Source organism: Syzygium oleosum, unplaced genomic scaffold, assembly GCF_021117445.2.
Source record: "Syzygium oleosum isolate NSW1041296 unplaced genomic scaffold, Sole_v2.1 Sole_v2.06, whole genome shotgun sequence".
Classification (NCBI taxonomy): domain Eukaryota; kingdom Viridiplantae; phylum Streptophyta; class Magnoliopsida; order Myrtales; family Myrtaceae; genus Syzygium; species Syzygium oleosum.
In genome coordinates this window covers 1,834,214-1,850,067 of record NW_026607490.1, presented here as the reverse complement: position 1 = coordinate 1,850,067, position 15,854 = coordinate 1,834,214, and the positions used below count along the sequence as shown (strand labels likewise).

The 15,854-nt window shown below is 43.3% G+C and overlaps 3 protein-coding genes across 3 annotated transcripts; all 3 read left to right on the top strand.

The window, feature by feature from the left end:
* The first annotated feature begins 567 nt into the window (after positions 1-567).
* LOC115688769 (mitogen-activated protein kinase kinase kinase 3) lies at positions 568-6,565 on the top strand. The gene is made up of 11 exons (XM_030614697.2): positions 568-1,121; positions 1,888-2,205; positions 2,386-2,473; positions 2,565-2,627; positions 2,777-2,937; positions 3,037-3,112; positions 4,323-4,382; positions 4,583-4,690; positions 4,790-5,026; positions 5,540-5,748; positions 5,869-6,565. Exons 1-11 carry the CDS (start codon positions 724-726, stop codon positions 6,128-6,130), a joined length of 1,980 nt encoding a protein of 659 aa, XP_030470557.1. The 5' UTR covers positions 568-723; the 3' UTR covers positions 6,131-6,565.
* A 1,117-nt stretch (positions 6,566-7,682) lies between these two features.
* On the top strand, positions 7,683-10,811 carry LOC115688767 (uncharacterized). The gene is made up of 4 exons (XM_030614694.2): positions 7,683-7,968; positions 8,064-8,169; positions 8,543-8,754; positions 9,235-10,811. The coding sequence occupies exons 1-4, from the start codon at positions 7,762-7,764 to the stop codon at positions 10,429-10,431; spliced, it is 1,722 nt and encodes a 573-aa protein (XP_030470554.2). The 5' UTR covers positions 7,683-7,761; the 3' UTR covers positions 10,432-10,811.
* A 555-nt stretch (positions 10,812-11,366) lies between these two features.
* LOC115688768 (ABC transporter I family member 10) lies at positions 11,367-14,342 on the top strand. The gene is made up of 6 exons (XM_030614696.2): positions 11,367-11,762; positions 11,932-12,103; positions 12,184-12,270; positions 13,342-13,467; positions 13,540-13,662; positions 13,907-14,342. Exons 1-6 carry the CDS (start codon positions 11,692-11,694, stop codon positions 14,114-14,116), a joined length of 789 nt encoding a protein of 262 aa, XP_030470556.2. The 5' UTR covers positions 11,367-11,691; the 3' UTR covers positions 14,117-14,342.
* Positions 14,343-15,854: the final 1,512 nt, after the last annotated feature.

The following is a 15,854-nucleotide window of genomic DNA, read 5'->3' as shown; positions in this document are numbered from 1 at the left end:
GAGATTTTTAGAGTTCAAAAAATTAGTTCAGAGTAAATTTATCACTCGGGGATTTTCACGATGTTAACAATATTTTTTTGTCACTCGATTCGCATAAACTATTTTTGCACACAAATTTGCAATTCCGACACGCGGGGGGGGTTTCGAAATTTGGGACGCGGACAGGACACACAAAGGCACAGCACAAGAAGATCAGCCCACGCTTTCTCTCTCTAGGAACCTGCCACGTCATCCCCGCCTCCCCGCCCTTTCCTCTATCCAACCACCTCCTGCCGTCCCCAACCATTTCATCTCCACTTAGCTGTTTCTCACTCCTCACTTCCCCCCCCCCCCCCTTCCTCTCTCTCTCTCTCTCTCTCTCTCTACAAAGAAAGAGGAAAAAACCACCCAAAAAAGTTGTCTTTTTTAATCCCTCCTCTCTCTCTCTCCTCTCTCTTCCTGCCTCTCTCCTTGTCTCTCTTTCTCTCTCTCCTCTGTTCAAGCTAGCGCTGCTCGTCTTCCAGGCAGCTTCTGCCCACATAAATCTCGGTCCCAGAACCCAAGTCCGAACTTTCCATCTTGACTCCCTCCCCCCCACCACCTCTCCCCACTTGTTGCGCCTCCACGGGCTCAAATTCTCTCCCTCTCTCTCTCTCTCTCTCTCTCTCTTTGCGGTTTCTTGCAGTTTCTTGCTGTGTTCTTGGTTTTTTGTATCGACCCATCTCGAGAACCCACCAGGAAAAGATGCCTGCTTGGTGGTCCAAGAAGTCCAGCAAGACCCGGGAGGCCGCCGCCGCCGCCGCCGCCGACAACAGCCTCGCCAAGTCGTCCATCAAGAACGACGCGAAGCGGAAGCCCAGGAGCTTCGACGAGTCCGTCTCCTCCAAGAACTCGCCCAGGAGCAGCAGGGATTTCGGGGGGATCGCGGTCGGTGGCGGCGGCGGCGGCGGGGGGCCGGCCGGGGCGGGGGCGGGCGGGTTCTCGGGGTTCGAATCGGATCGGGGGCTGCCCTTGCCTCGGCCCTCTGTCTCGTCCGTCCAGGGGATCGAGAACGGGTCGGTCTCCGTCTCCAGCGTGAGCTCGTCCGGGTCGTCGGATGATCACCCGTTGGTCAATGCTCACGCCCAATTCGGAGTCCAGAGGTTGGGTTTTATGAGATTCGCGATTAGTCTCCTTCTTGCCCTAATTTTTTGCTCTTGATTTAACTTGAACCTATGATAGGATTGATGATTCGGCAACGCGTGGAGTTTGAAATCTCGAAATATTTGGTCCTTGGTTCTAGGGCTAGCTTGAATTATTGGGGTTTTCGGTCACTTAGTTTGTGGGTGATACTGAGTGCTGATTTGTGTCGGTTTTGTGTGATCGGAGTAAATGATTAGCTGGGTAAGGAGGGTTTCTTGGTATTTGGTTGACATGGGATTCAAAGAGTCTGATTGTTTTCTGGTCTTATCCCTCTTTATCATGTCTTTCTTCTATCAAAGTCGGAGTTTTTATCGTTATAACTCGAGTACCATGAAGGACAAGGTCAATTTGGTGGCAAATTCGAGTCTTGCGCATCTGAAATTGTTGGTGGCTTTCATTTCTAATCCCTTCGATCCCTTGTCTCTGTGTATGCGGGGCGTATTCAGCTTGCTTTTGTTGTTTGAGGTTTGCTAGGCTCAAAAGCGTGTATGATCGTATATGTAAAGACTTAAGACTTAAAGCGATAGTATTTCAGACACCGACTTGTGTCTTGCTTATGTTGAAGAAGATCGGATGAGTAGTGAGTGAATATCATTCTTCAGAAAGGTTGGAATTCGAAAAATGGAGTAATGGCAGTTAATGTCGTTCTTAGAGGTGCGATGGGTAAAATGGATGCCTGTATAAGCAGCACGTGTAAGTAAGATCTATGTGGTGGTTTGATGACAGGGGACTCAGTGATACAAAGTGCACTGCAAGGCCAAGGAGCCCCGGTCCTTGTTCGAGGGGGCCCACAAGCCCCACATCGCCTCTTCATACACGATTGTCGGGTATCAATCTTGATTCTCCACAGTCAGGCAGGCAAGACGATAGGAGTCAATGCCATCCGCTGCCTCTTCCGCCGGGTTCTCCTACAAGCCCTTCTTCATTGCCCAACAACAGAAACGGTGGGGCGCTTGAAAGCCCGACTTTTACCCTATCAAAATGGAAGAAGGGAAGACTTCTGGGAAGAGGAACTTTTGGGCACGTTTACCTTGGATTCAACAGGTACTTGTACTCCAAAATTTGCTTGCTAGTCGAAGAATTGAGATGTCTCACTTTTCCTCCATTGATTGTCATCTACTCTAGATGGCTTAATTTGGATGATTGGTGGAAGACCCTTTTCATGTTCTTTTTTTCCAGCAAAATCGATGTATTTGTTAACTTGTCTTTCTGCAAACATTTCAGTGAAGGAGGGCAAATGTGTGCTATAAAGGAAGTGAGGATTGCTTCAGATGATCAGACATTAAAAGAGAGTTTTAAGCAGCTTAATCAGGTCAACTGTCTAACCCATTTTATGTGAGCTTTTTGCTTTTACTCTTTTGATGGTACGAAAATGATGAACTTGTGTCTTCCGTCATCTGCAGGAGATAAACTTGCTTAGTCAACTTCGTCATCCAAATATAGTGCGATACTATGGAAGTGAATTGGTATGGGCCTATGCTTTAGTCAAAAACCTAAAAATTATAGGCTCATGCATTGGAGTACACAAAAATAAACACAAAATGGAAACATTGGCACTGATGTGTGGAATTACGGTGAACTAATTTTTGATATTTTGCATCTGTCGTTCTTGTAGGGAGAAGATACACTCTCAGTTTATCTTGAGTATGTATCGGGTGGTTCAATCCACAAATTACTCCAGGAGTATGGTGCGTTTGAGGAGCCTGTTATTCAAAATTATACTAGGCAGATTACTTCTGGCCTTGCCTACTTGCATGGAAGAAATGTGGTGCACAGGTAATTGCCCCTGAACAAGAGTTGTTGATTTCTTGTAAATGGGATGGCTGACTTTATAGGTTTTATTAAGTTTTGTTGATGGTATTTTGCACCTTGCAGGGACATTAAAGGTGCAAATATTTTAGTTGATCCCAATGGTGAGATCAAATTGGCGGACTTTGGCATGGCGAAGCATGTATGTCATTTGAATCAATAAGTAGTTTTAAATTTCCTTTTCTTCAATATTGAATATGACGGCAAGTCTTCATGGGGATTCATGTCACTCTTTGCGTATGTATTTCATGACTCTCTTTAATACTCTACCCAACAAAGAAAAGATCCATCCCCCTCCCCACCCCCCCCAAAAAAATTGCATTTTAATTATTTTGAGTGGTCTAATGCAAATTTCAACTTTAGGGCCTACATTGCAACTATACCCTAGGGTAAGCAAAGCTTACCCCTCGATTTTTTTATTTGACATGAGAATTCCTTGGCAAAGTTAGAATTGTTTGTTACTTCATTGGGTACCTGTTATGTGAAGTTCAGTAATTTCTAGCCTGAGTGGCTGAACAACAAAATTCTTTCTACCATGTGATCCTATGAGTGTTCTCTCACCCATATTCCCATGCCAACCCGCAAACATGGCCATGGCTATCGGGAGGTGTATATGCTCATTTTGCTAGTGCTAACAATGTTATGCGTAGATCATATGGAATTAGCACAATTTTGGTAAGGATGAGATGTATAGGTTGGTAACAAATCAGAGTGGCACAACGGAAGCATGGTGAGCCTATAACCCATAGTCCCAGAATCGAAACTGGCTCTGATAAGAGAGAAAAGCTTCAGCCATGCCCATGTTTTTCCATCTACTGTTTTTTGGTTGATTAAGAAGGCTTTCATCGGTGAGCAATGTTTTGAAAACGATATGGGAGAGCTAACTGGACGAGGGAGCAGTACCTGGTTTAATTGGTCCAACCCTCAGACGGTTTATACAAGGTAACCGGACCGGACTAGGCTCTAGTATCCCGTTGAACCGGCCAGTTCAGTTCGGTTTTCGAAATATTGTTGGAAAGAAGACAATGGGATTTGTAATTATTGAAAGTTGGTTGAAAGAACTTTTGATACAGTGGAAAGTTATGTCTGGATGGGATGCTTTTATCGACATTATAGTTAATTTGTCTTGTAACCAAGCTCCTTTGGTTTTGAGCTTTCTCTGTGTATGGTTTTGCACCCGCTTGGTGCTCTATAGTAATCTTTTCTTTTCACTATAAAAAAGGAGATTTATAGGGTGGTAAACTTAATTATATTACTAGAACCAATTTTACTTAAATGTGAACATTTTGTCACCATGTACCATAAACTATTTTCATACTGAGACGTTCTTGTCCTCTCTTGTTTTGATTCAGATAACATCTTGCCAATCAATGCTTTCTTTCAAGGGTAGCCCTTACTGGATGGCACCTGAGGTACTCTCTCTCTCTCTCTCTCTCTCTCTCTCTGACTCTCCTGGCTTGCATCTGCATATGCATGTGCATGTACTCATCTTGTGATGAATACTACAGATAGTTCCTTCCCCCATGTTTACATATATTTCATTTTACTTCTTATCCATGTTCCCTTTGCCCATGTCTTTCCCCTCTAATTTTGTTGATTTATTAAACCTCAGGTTGTGATGAACACGAATGGCTACAATTTGGCTGTTGATGTGTGGAGCCTGGGATGCACTGTTCTTGAAATGGCAACATCGAAGCCGCCTTGGAGTCAGTATGAAGGGGTGCGGTTAGACTATCCTGAACATCAATGTGCTTTTTTTTCGCGCTTCTCCAAGAATCTGCAGGACTAAATCTGTTTTCTTTTATATAAAATTAAACAGGTGGCTGCCATTTTTAAAATTGGAAATAGCAAAGATATGCCTGAAATTCCCGATCACCTTTCTAATGATGCCAAGAGTTTCATAAGGCTGTGCCTGCAGCGTGAACCATCGGCCCGCCCAACCGCTGGACAGTTACTTGACCACCCTTTTATTCGAGACCAGGCAACATCAAGAGTATCTATCATTAGCATAACCAAACATGCCTTTCCTTCAGTGTTTGAGGGGACCCGCACGCCGGTAAATCCTTCTAGAGTGCTTTTGTTTCCCTCTTCGAGATTCATTTGTCTATTCCTTTAGTTCATGCTTTTTTTAAGTGAGAAAGAGTGTTACACTATCTCTTAGAGATTATTTTTGTGTAAGAAGCATATGCAACGTGTCCCACAGAGATGGATGTATGGTGAGAAAGGTCTGTAATAAACTTGCATTAAGTTTCTGGCTAAAAAAAGATTTTGCATTAGGTTTTTACTTTGGAGGTTTTAATTTTTTGCTGAATGCATTAATGCTGGTTTGTGTCTATTATTGTGTATCTGCTCTCTGAGTAATTACTGGGTACTTATTTATTCTGAATTTGTATGAACCAACTTCGTATTGGGTGCTCAATGTGTTTTGTTTTTCATCACAAAACGAGGAAATGAAGAAAGGAATCTTGTGAGAATTTAGTTGTTGCAGAGAAGATTAGCGTGCCAAAAAATGAAGACTGGTTACATTGATGATGAATTGGCATTTACTTCACTCTTTTGCTTTGAGCAGCCAGCACTGGATCTCCATCCCAACAGAGGAAGCATGACTCCAGGTGCTATGACTCCTCCTGAAATGGACTACCCGAGACAGCCAGTTGGAATGTTCTCTCTCTCCAACAGAGGAAGTGTGACTCCAGGAAGTATGACTCCTCCTGAAATGGACTACACGAGAAAGCCAGCAGGAATGCTCTCTCCCTCACGAGCCATGAGAAGCCCGAGGTATGTGCTTTTCCCATGCTTTTGTGCGTGTGCATGTGTGTGTGTGATTTTTGCGTTTCGTTGTGGAATAGAATTTATTTTCAGGATGTGTATCAACTTTTTTTTTTTTCGGACTAGCAGGAATGATGTGAGAATGATAACGTCTTTACCTGTATCCCCGAGTTCAAGCCCATTGCGTCATTTTGGAAATACACACAGGAGCGGTTTTCTCTCTCCTCCTCACCCAGCCTTTGCTCCTGTTGGACACAGTGCTTACACCTTGAATGACTACTCCATATATCCCACAAGACCAAACACAAGACAGCCTCTGGATCCTTGGCACGAAACAGCTCTTTTCAGTTCTCGGACGCCCAATGGATCCCCGAGAAGGGGACTTATTTGATGTAAATAGCAAAGTAAAACGGTAGGTCCTTTTTCAATCATCACAGGAGAGGAATGAGTAAGCTCTATATGCTGTATTTAGAGAGAAAGTATAGCAACGTGTCCCTTCGGACAAAAATGGTGGGATTTCTCCAGCTGGTTTTACAAGAGCTTCAAGAAGAAAGTATAAAAAGGCTCTTCATGGATACGGTGGAACTTGCATTTCTCGCTTGTGCAACAAGTTCCTCCTTGCATATAATAAAGGGTGATGGAACTTTACGATGAGGAAAGTACTGTAGTTTGAATCCTGTAACAATTTGTTGATTGTTGTAACCCAGAAAGGCACTGTCTATGTTTGCAACATTCTTGTTTATATAGTTCAGAAGTTGTAAGATCACTGGCCAAACTGTTGTCAGCCTGATAAAAAGAGAGGATTGGCCCTCGGTGCTTCCCTTTCTGTCTGCTTAGTTCACTTCTTCCCAATTTATGTGGAGTGTCTGTTCGTATTTAGGAAGTGAATTTGGAAAACTCATCAGTGTAAGCATTGGCACCTGGCATCGCGGTTTCGCTTCGGTTTTCTCATCGAACGCGGCGGCTCTATGTTCCAGCCAGTTAGATACACTGTAGTCTCAACATGTGCTGGTAATGCTGAGGCTAATTCTGACCTCTGTGAAAATGGCAACTGGACATGGGAGGATAGGTTCCAGCTCCGCTGTGCCCTGTCGTGGTTAGAGATGACCAAAGACGCGCGATAGAGTTGAAACTTGAATCAAGGATTCGGAATCGATCGCATATCGGTGAAAAGAAATTTGGGTGGAAAGTGGCTTTAGACTGCAGATGGCAAGAAATTTTGGATGACCTTGTTGGAGTTTTGGGTTGCATTAGGAGTTGGAACTGGGGCAAGAATTCAACCTAGGTCTCAGCAGCTTCGGTGACTGTCCAGCAACGGAAGTTAGTGGCAAGCAACGTAAAGTGGCGAGGCCCGATATTTTCTCCCCGGGGGACCCTGCTCGGCTGAATTTCGTACACTTTCATCTTACTTTGCACAGCTTCCCCGTGACATGGACGTCGATCTGATCATGAGCCTGACCGCGCTTTTCCAAGCGACCGGAGTTAATTTTGGTGGGGGGGCCTGGACGAGTGTCATTGAGTATGAAGCCCCTCCAAATTGGTTGGGCTCGAGTCATACTCGCCCAGCTCGAAAATCTTTACACAATTGATAATTGCATCCCGAGGTTCCGTCGGTGCACGATCCTATCCATTGATCATCTCTTGTATTATTTCCTCCATTCGGTCCCTTTCGGCACGTCCCCTGGTACTGCAGTAAAACAAGGGAACCACGAATTCATTTGATATTTCAATGAAAGAACAAGTACTTTCGACCAAAATTCATAGTGGAAAAAAACAGAGGTTATTGAATAACTCAAACCGCAACAATCCAGTAAAAAATGACAAAAATGGAAAAAGAGGATGTTGGTTCCCATTTCCAACTTTCCCGCCATTTTCCCCCCCCCGGGACTTTCCCGCGCTTTCCTCTTCCCCGTGGTAGCTTTGACGCTCCAGACCGAGAGCCGCCGTCTCCTTCTTCTTCTTCTTCTTCTCCTCTCTTTCTCTCTCTGTGCAGACAAGATCGAAACTTGGAAGGAGGGGAAGATGCCGGTGGAGATGCCCAAGGGCTTGCCCTTCTCGGTGGACACGTGGGCTGCTCCGTCGTCCCGGAGGAAGCGGTGGCGCTTCCTCACCCACGCCCACCGCGACCATTCCGTCGGGATCATCGCCGCCGCCGCCGCCTCCCGCTCCTCCCGCCCCATCTACTCCACCCGCCTCACCAAGGCCCTCGTCCTCCATCACTTCCCTCAGGTCCGTTCCCGGAATCCCCCTCCGTTTTTGTGGGTCGGATCCTTCTGGGGTAATTGGGTTTCGGGTTGATTGCTGATTAGGGTTTCTGGGTGCAGCTTGATGGTTCGTTGTTCGTCGAAATCGAGGCGGGGCAATCCTTGGTGGTCGACGATCCGGATGGGCCTTTCGCGGTTACTGCTTTCGATGCCAATCACTGCCCCGGTAATTGATTCGATGGTGTTATGCTGTTGGTTGTGATTTAGAACTAGGCCGCGAGTGCATGATCTTATGGCTGTCGAGGGGATTTTATTTGGGAAAATTGTATGAACCTCATTTGTTCTGTTGATTGCCTTGGTTTTCTAGATGAAGATGCAATAACAGCTTCTTTTACTTCGATCATGTGTATCCAGTGAAGAGAGTTATCGCGCAAAAATATTGCATATTTCACCTTGTCTCGATGTTTTGACTTTCATTCCATAATCTTTTCGTATTCATCATTGCGTTGGAGGGACCTTTTTGCTTTTCGGTTGGTGAATTTTTAGGGATGCTATTGACATATGTACCGTCGCCTGGTATTGGTTTTTTTGAATGCCAGGAGCTGTAATGTTTTTGTTTGAGGGCGCCTTTGGTAACATTTTGCACACGGGAGATTGCAGATTGACTCCCGAATGCGTTCTGAACTTACCGAACAAATACATCGGGGGAAAAGGCAAAGAGCCAAAGTGTCCACTTGATTTTGTTTACTTGGATTGCACGTTCGGAAAGTACCACCAAAGCATGCCAAGCAAGCATTCAGCGATACGACAGGTACAAATCGAATTAGCTGCCGCCTAACCCCTCATCCTCATTCCCTTGATTGAATTGCATAGCATAGTCGTATCTCCACCCACATGCTTTTGTTTCTGTAGGGCTGACAAAGGGTCGTGAGGACGGCTCCATTTGTAGCAATAAAGAGTGCTGAATTTGATTTATTCAAGCTATACGGTTGATCTACATCCTCTTATGGCTTAGCTTTATGACTTTCTTAGTCGACAAACAATCATTCAACTCATAGTCCTGCTGTACTATTATGAGATATTGTCATTATCATTGGCACGGCAATCTTCATTGCCCTTAACTCCAGTTTTGCTCATGTATTAGCTTTTCGGATTTATCTTGATATGAGCTGCAACTTATAACTCACTTTGTCTCTGTGAAGTTTTGTTTGTCAAAAAAGGGGTGAGAAATGACTCTCTTGGTCTAAAGTTGCGGAAAAATAACAGAAATGCATGTATATTGTTTATGCAGGTGATCAATTGTATATGGAAGCACCCTGATGCTCCAGTTGTCTACCTGACCTGCGATTTACTCGGCCAGGAAGAGATACTAGCTGAGGTGTCACGGACCTTTGGGTCCAAGATCTATGTTGATAAAGCTGCCCATCCAGAGTGTTTTCGTTCTCTGGCACTGACATTCCCGGAGATCCTCTCAGAAGACCCGTCTTCTCGTTTCCATTTGTTTGATGCCTTCCCTAGATTGTCCGAAAGGGCTAAAGCGAAACTTGAGGAGGCTCGAATTAGTTTGCAGCCCGAACCCCTAATAATTCGGCCTTCGTCACAATGGTATGCGTGTGAAGACGAGTGTTCACTGGCAGAAATTAAACTAAGACAAAGATTCGATGAAGCAATTAGGGACGAGTTTGGTGTTTGGCATGTCTGTTACTCTATGCACTCATCGAGGGATGAATTAGAGTGGGCCTTGCAGACTCTTGCCCCTAAGAGAGTGGTGTCAACAACACCGAACTGTTGGGCTATGGAACTGAATTATGTCAAGAGAAACTGTTTTGGCACTAAAGTAGCCTCAGAGGACCCTATCTGGAATCTTCTAGGCATCAACGCCAGAATTCCCATCGACATTGATGTCCCTTCTGAGTGCACGAAGTTTCCACCTTCATTACCTGAGCAAGCTCATAGTTTTGTGGACTGTGAAGGAAAATCAGACAAACCATCCACCAATTGGAGTGAAGTTTCAGATTTATCTCCTCCGAGCAAACGGTCCTCGCTGACACTATTTGGTAGGGCCAGAATTGGTTTTGAAGGCTCTATACATCTGCAGGAAGAGAAGAAAATTGCTTCCAGAAATGATGAGCCATCGCACATTATTTCCACCACTATTCAGCATACTCAATATGAACTGTCACGCCAAGAAGATAGATATACTTTGGAGCATTGTAAGGAATCAAATGAAGAAAAAATCGAGGAAGATATTGCTGAAGTAGTACAGACTGAGAGCCCAGTTGCAAAAGAGGCAAACAATTGCAAGTCTAATTCTTTTTCATCTCTTGGGTCATCAAACAATTTCAATGAGAGGATGAGAAAGTTGTACAGATCAAAGAATGTCCCGGTGCCTCGACCTCTACCCTCCTTGATGAAATTAAATGCCAGTAGACGTGCTATTGGGAGCTTTAAAGATAAGCCGGCTTGTGTTGGCCTCTACCCTCCATGATGGAGAGTGTGATAAGAGCGAAGGTCAGACAAGAGAGCAAACGTCATAAGAGATGCTCTGGAAGTTTGATTATCAGTGAAGATTATAGGAATTACAGGGTATATAGAGAGAAATCGGCAAGTTTGCCTTCAGGATCCGGTTTCTCAAACATTCAGCTATCAAGCATTTCATTGTCAAGGGGGGCAAACGATTTTTATACATTCCATTCTTTCATTAAAGTGCAGATGATTGATTGTAGGAACATTGCCAGATTGGCAAATACAGAGATGCACCTATTCATTTGTAATATTGTTATAGGATATCCATATAAATCGATTTCATTGGGATATGTAATTAGAACCCAATATTGGTATTTTTCAATAAATTTTTATTTCTCTGAAGTTTCTAGGATTGCAAATCGGCTCTGAAGGATAAGGGAAAGTCGAGATCATGTAGATCTTCTTCCAGAGGCCATTTTCCTTTGAATTGCAGTTTGTGCATAATGCTGTAGATGCCGAGTTTTGCTTGAAAAGGGTAAAGAAATTGAAGATTATGTAGTCGTCACAAGCAGGAAGAAATCAGAAATTACGAACTGCATACAGAGGTCTGATGCATAGCGAAATTTATTTTAGATGTTGAATCCTCCATTAAACATAGTCTATTCAGACAGCAAAATTAGCGAATTCATCCTAGTTAGAAGCTCCAGTTCCGTATGTTGTATTTCTTTTTTCAACCTACTCAAGTCCGGGAACCCACTTCCTCATGAATTTATCTTGAATCAGGATCTTTTGGCTCAACTTTATCCTAATTTTGCCAAGGGAGCAACCCAGAAGTCTGCGGTACAACTCTTCTTTGCTCCGCTGACCCCTCTCCTAACGACGGCAAGGAAAGTGAAAAAGAAGATACAAAGAAGTGAATTCTATCGAATGAGGAAAAGATAAAGATAAAAGAACTGAGAAAGTACTCTGTTTTGTCTGCGACTATATAGCGAGTGTTTTTCGACGCGGGACCGTGTACGATGAAGCCTCGTTCTTGCTTGCCGGAGCTGAAAAGCAAGCGTTTTTGGTTAAGTTCAGAGCGAGCGGAGAGACTTCACAATCGAAGATGCAATGAAAGTTCTCACTCCCCTTCAACCATCGTCGGCTCGTTCTTCCCTCTTGTCCGCTCAAACCCACTCTCCATCGCGCGTGAACGAGGCCTAGTTCTTGCTCATCGGAGCTGAAAGCCAAACGTTTTCGGTCCAGTTCAGGGCGAGCGAAGAGACTTCGCCATCGAAATGAAATGAATCTCCTCGCTCCTCTCCATCCATCGCCCGCTCATTCATCCCTCAGCCGCTCAAATCCGCTCTCCAGGTTCAAAACTCTCTCTCTCTCAAAAGCAAAAGGCACACGTCTCGCAAATGCAAATTGTTCGGCGCGGCATTTCTTCGAACAAGTCACGTGCTGTGGTTTCTTGTGCTTTTGGGCAAGTGGGTGTCCGTCGCGCGAGTCATGTGTGTGGTTTTTCTCCGTGTTCTTGAAGGGTCAATGCTTGTGAAAACATCGCCATTGAAGCTCGGAACGTGAACTTCTCTATTCCGACGAGGCAGGGGGCGTCCGTGCCCATCCTCAAGGACTGCTCCATAAGCATTCCTTCGGGGCAACTCTGGATGCTTCTTGGTCCCAATGGTTGTGGAAAGTCAACTCTTTTGAAGGTTGCTTTCACTCTTTCTGTCAAATTGTCTGATAATGTCATTCTTCACGCACCTAATGATTTATTTTTTTGTTTGTTCAGATTCTTGCTGGTCTTTTGACTCCAACTAAAGGGAAGGTGTATGTCAGGAGGCCCAGGAGTTTTGTCTTCCAAAATCCTGACCATCAGGTTAGCTCTTTCATTCTTAACATGTTTAAAAATTCGACAAGGTTCCGTGAGTAGCTTTATACGGCTTTTAGTTCTGGGCTGTTGGATGCTTTAGATTGGGAGATCTTGTGTATATATGCTGGTTCTTGTATCTGTAGAGATGTTTTGTTGTTTCGTATATATGGAGATTGTAAGACCAGATGCCTAATATTATTTTCTGGTTGTTGACAAGTGGACGTCGGCTAATGTATGGGAGAATTTCAGTTGGTTATGAAGAAATTGAAGGTCATGTTGAAGAGTTGTTTTACATGATATCTGAGCAGGGACGATTTGAGAATTTCGGTTGTAGACGCTAGTGTTTGACTTATAAGTTAGCATGGAAATGACATGAAAGTTCTGATGTGTATCTCAGGCTTAAAGGCTCGCCTTCGTAAACTATTGGCTTTGTGCACAAGTAAAGGTTAAATTTAAAGTCAGACTTGCCAACCATGTTGGTTAGTTTTTACTGAATTTAGAGAGCACATATTTACTTCACTTCAATTCTCATGGTACTAATTGTAGTATTTGCTAGCTATCTGCTTTTTATTAGTCATGATTGGCCTTCTGTGATACTTCTGGATGAGATCTGCTGGACCGAGTCAAAACCTCAAAGACCCTAGGATTTAAATGCCTTAAAAACTTGAAGTAAATTTTCCTTCTGAAGCTAGTAGAAATGTAGCAACTCCTTGCAAAATGTTAAGGCATGCCCTACATTCTTAGGGATGGAGCAGGTTATGTTAAATAGGGTTCATTGCTCAAACCCTATCCATTTCAATGCCATTTAGGATCCTCTGGTCAAGACACTCTGGGCATGTGAAGCTATATGCCTATTGTAAATGGTATGGATCTCGGCTAGCACCCGGTATATTGTGAATATACATTGAGAATGCACGTGCAACACATGTAGGAACCTGTGTGCATACATGGATAGTAAGGAGGGAGAGTTCAATCTTAGGTTATCTTCAGGATCATCCGCAAGTCCAACACATGCTCTGTTTGATGACACCGATAACTTATGAAATACTACGATTACCAGTGTTTTGCATGTTTCAGGTTATAATGCCGACTGTGGAAGCTGATGTTGCATTTGGCCTTGGCAAGTCCAACCTTACTCAAGAGGAAGTAAGGTCCAAGGTGTTCCAAGCTTTGGATGCTGTGGGCATGTCTCACTACATGCAAGTAGGTGATGGACACTTTAAATATATTATGATCTCTAAGTCATAGTAGAGTTACATGATGCTCACCTTGCAGAGACCAATTCAAACCCTTAGCGGTGGTCAGAAACAGAGGGTTGCCATTGCAGGTGCCTTGGCTGAAGCATGTAAAGTTCTGTTATTAGATGAGCTCACGACATTCTTGGATGAAACGGATCAGGTATTATCCCATATGCTTGAGCAATTGCAAAATCAAATCAAATTCTTTTAAACTAAGAAGTATGTTCTAAAATAGATCTTTTTTTTTTTTTGGTTTGGTTTAGACTAGTTGTAACATCGGGTCAAATTGCATTCAGTTTACGTGTTTGAATTGTATATGTGAACTTGTTAACAGTTATTGTCTAAATTAACTCAATATTCAGATAGGTTTGAGTCTGAACCCCTTGCTTTCCTTATCTCACTAGATTGGTGTGATCAAAGCAGTAAAAAATTCTCTTGACAAATCGGAAGAAGTTACTGCATTATGGGTGACTCATCGGCTGGAGGAGCTAGAGTATGCAGATGGTGCCATTTACATGGAAGACGGGAAAGTCATTTCTTATGGAGATCCAGTCAGAATTACGGATTTCATCAAAGATAAGCAAGCAGCTTATATCAATGGCATAAATTGTTGACACTGTTGTTGTATGTTAATTGTTTGCATGATATCTAGAGAGGAAAGGCAACAAGAAGGATTAATACCATCCCTTTTCTAAATGCGGGATTGCGTCTTGCTTATGTTCTAGATTTTTATTATGGGCACCGCATTTAAGTTGGAAGTTTGTTTCCATGATCAGGGCTCCCAATGCAACAGTTATAAATGCAAATTATTTTTAGATGTGATACAATTTCTTTGATTGATATCTGCGTGCATGTGTACAGTGTGCGTCTTGCTTATGTTCTAGATTTTATTATGGCACCGATTTAAGTTGGAAGTTTGTTTCATGATCAGGGCTCCCAATGCAACAGTTATAAATGCAAATTATTTTTAGATGTGATACAATTTCTTTGATTGATATCTGCGTGCATGTGTACAGTGTGTCCACATTTCTATAACACTACTTGAGAGACTTGGGAGTTGATTGTTTCTGTTGGTATTGTACAGAAGGAAAATCTTACATGATATTCATGTTTAGTAAAAATCAGCTTCTCATTTTTGGTTTTAAGTTTCAACTCCCCCATTCATCAGCCTGGCTTCCCTCCCACGCTTGAAGTGCAAATGGGTGGCCCCGGAAAGCATTCTACCATTGAACACCGATGCGACTGACCGGTCCGTTTGAGCATGTTGTATAAGAATGCCGATGCCAATCCGAGGATGCTGATTTCTATGGCAGAAAGAGGTCCGGTTTCGTCTTGCTGTAGCTTTGCCTTTGACCAGGTTTTGCAAAGTTCCCAAGTAGTCATTAATGTTAAAATGGGCATGTAGATGTTATACCCTAGCAATGAATGCCAAGAACATACATGACCTTCGATTTTGTGTCGCGGTATTCTAGCTTCGAGTCCATCGAGATGAATCTATTCCTCTCTCTCTCTCTCTCTCTCTCTCTCTCTCTAAACTGGACAAGATAGCTGCGAGAACCAGTAGAACATACCCAGTTATACCCTAGAAGGAAAAATGGTATTACGGAATCTATTTTCTGTGTAAGAGTAAATATGCAAGCAAAGCGAAGGAAAACAAAGCTCAATGTAGCACATGTGAAACCAGTACTTTTCATGAATATGAACCAGAAAACTACCTTCTAGTTCTCAATCCAAGAACTTGGAGGGTACTACTTATGTTCCGATTACTATGACCACAATTTCGAGCTTATTCGCAGCCCGAGGTCAAACATATTGTACTTGCCACACGAATCACAGACCGAGTTTCTGCAATATATCTTTTCAGGTGCTGCGGAAGAAAAAATGTTCACGGGAGAAAGCAAGAAGAGAGAGTTCCATTCCATGTGTATGCCGTATGCATGGCTGCTCAACAATGGACGTTCAGCTACTATGATCGGTTGCTTGGCCACTACAGCATGGCCCCCCATGTGTCTTTTACGTAAGGTCAACGGCATTTTGCTGTTCTAGCTGATGAACTTTGACTCTTTCTCCGGTTTGAGTTGGGCAAAACAGCACTAACTCCTCCCTTTGGTACACCCACATCTTCCGTCATTCGACTGAACAGTAGGCATTGCTGAATCTACATTAAGAATCGAAAAAATTAATATACTCAACATCAAATATTTCGATTTCCAAAAGCATTTTGATTATGCATTGCACTGAAAAATATAGCGGGTGGAAAATAGAAACCTTCTCAACTATCGTCGTGGGCAATTTTTTTCCGGCGAAATCTTTCTGAAAAAGTTGACGGTATCTCAAAGTTAGGACTTAGGA

Coding starts and splice junctions, on each gene's coding strand:
- LOC115688769 (XM_030614697.2), top strand. CDS start 724: ATGCCTGCTTGGTGGTCCAAGAAGTCCAGCAAGACCCGGGAGGCCGCC. Junction 3,113..4,322: donor ACTTTGGCATGGCGAAGCAT/GTATGTCATTTG, acceptor GTTTTGATTCAG/ATAACATCTTGCCAATCAAT. Junction 4,383..4,582: donor CTTACTGGATGGCACCTGAG/GTACTCTCTCTC, acceptor ATTAAACCTCAG/GTTGTGATGAACACGAATGG.
- LOC115688767 (XM_030614694.2), top strand. CDS start 7,762: ATGCCGGTGGAGATGCCCAAGGGCTTGCCCTTCTCGGTGGACACGTGG. Junction 7,969..8,063: donor TCCTCCATCACTTCCCTCAG/GTCCGTTCCCGG, acceptor TTCTGGGTGCAG/CTTGATGGTTCGTTGTTCGT. Junction 8,170..8,542: donor CGATGCCAATCACTGCCCCG/GTAATTGATTCG, acceptor TTTGAATGCCAG/GAGCTGTAATGTTTTTGTTT.
- LOC115688768 (XM_030614696.2), top strand. CDS start 11,692: ATGAATCTCCTCGCTCCTCTCCATCCATCGCCCGCTCATTCATCCCTC. Junction 12,104..12,183: donor GAAAGTCAACTCTTTTGAAG/GTTGCTTTCACT, acceptor TTGTTTGTTCAG/ATTCTTGCTGGTCTTTTGAC. Junction 13,468..13,539: donor GCATGTCTCACTACATGCAA/GTAGGTGATGGA, acceptor CTCACCTTGCAG/AGACCAATTCAAACCCTTAG.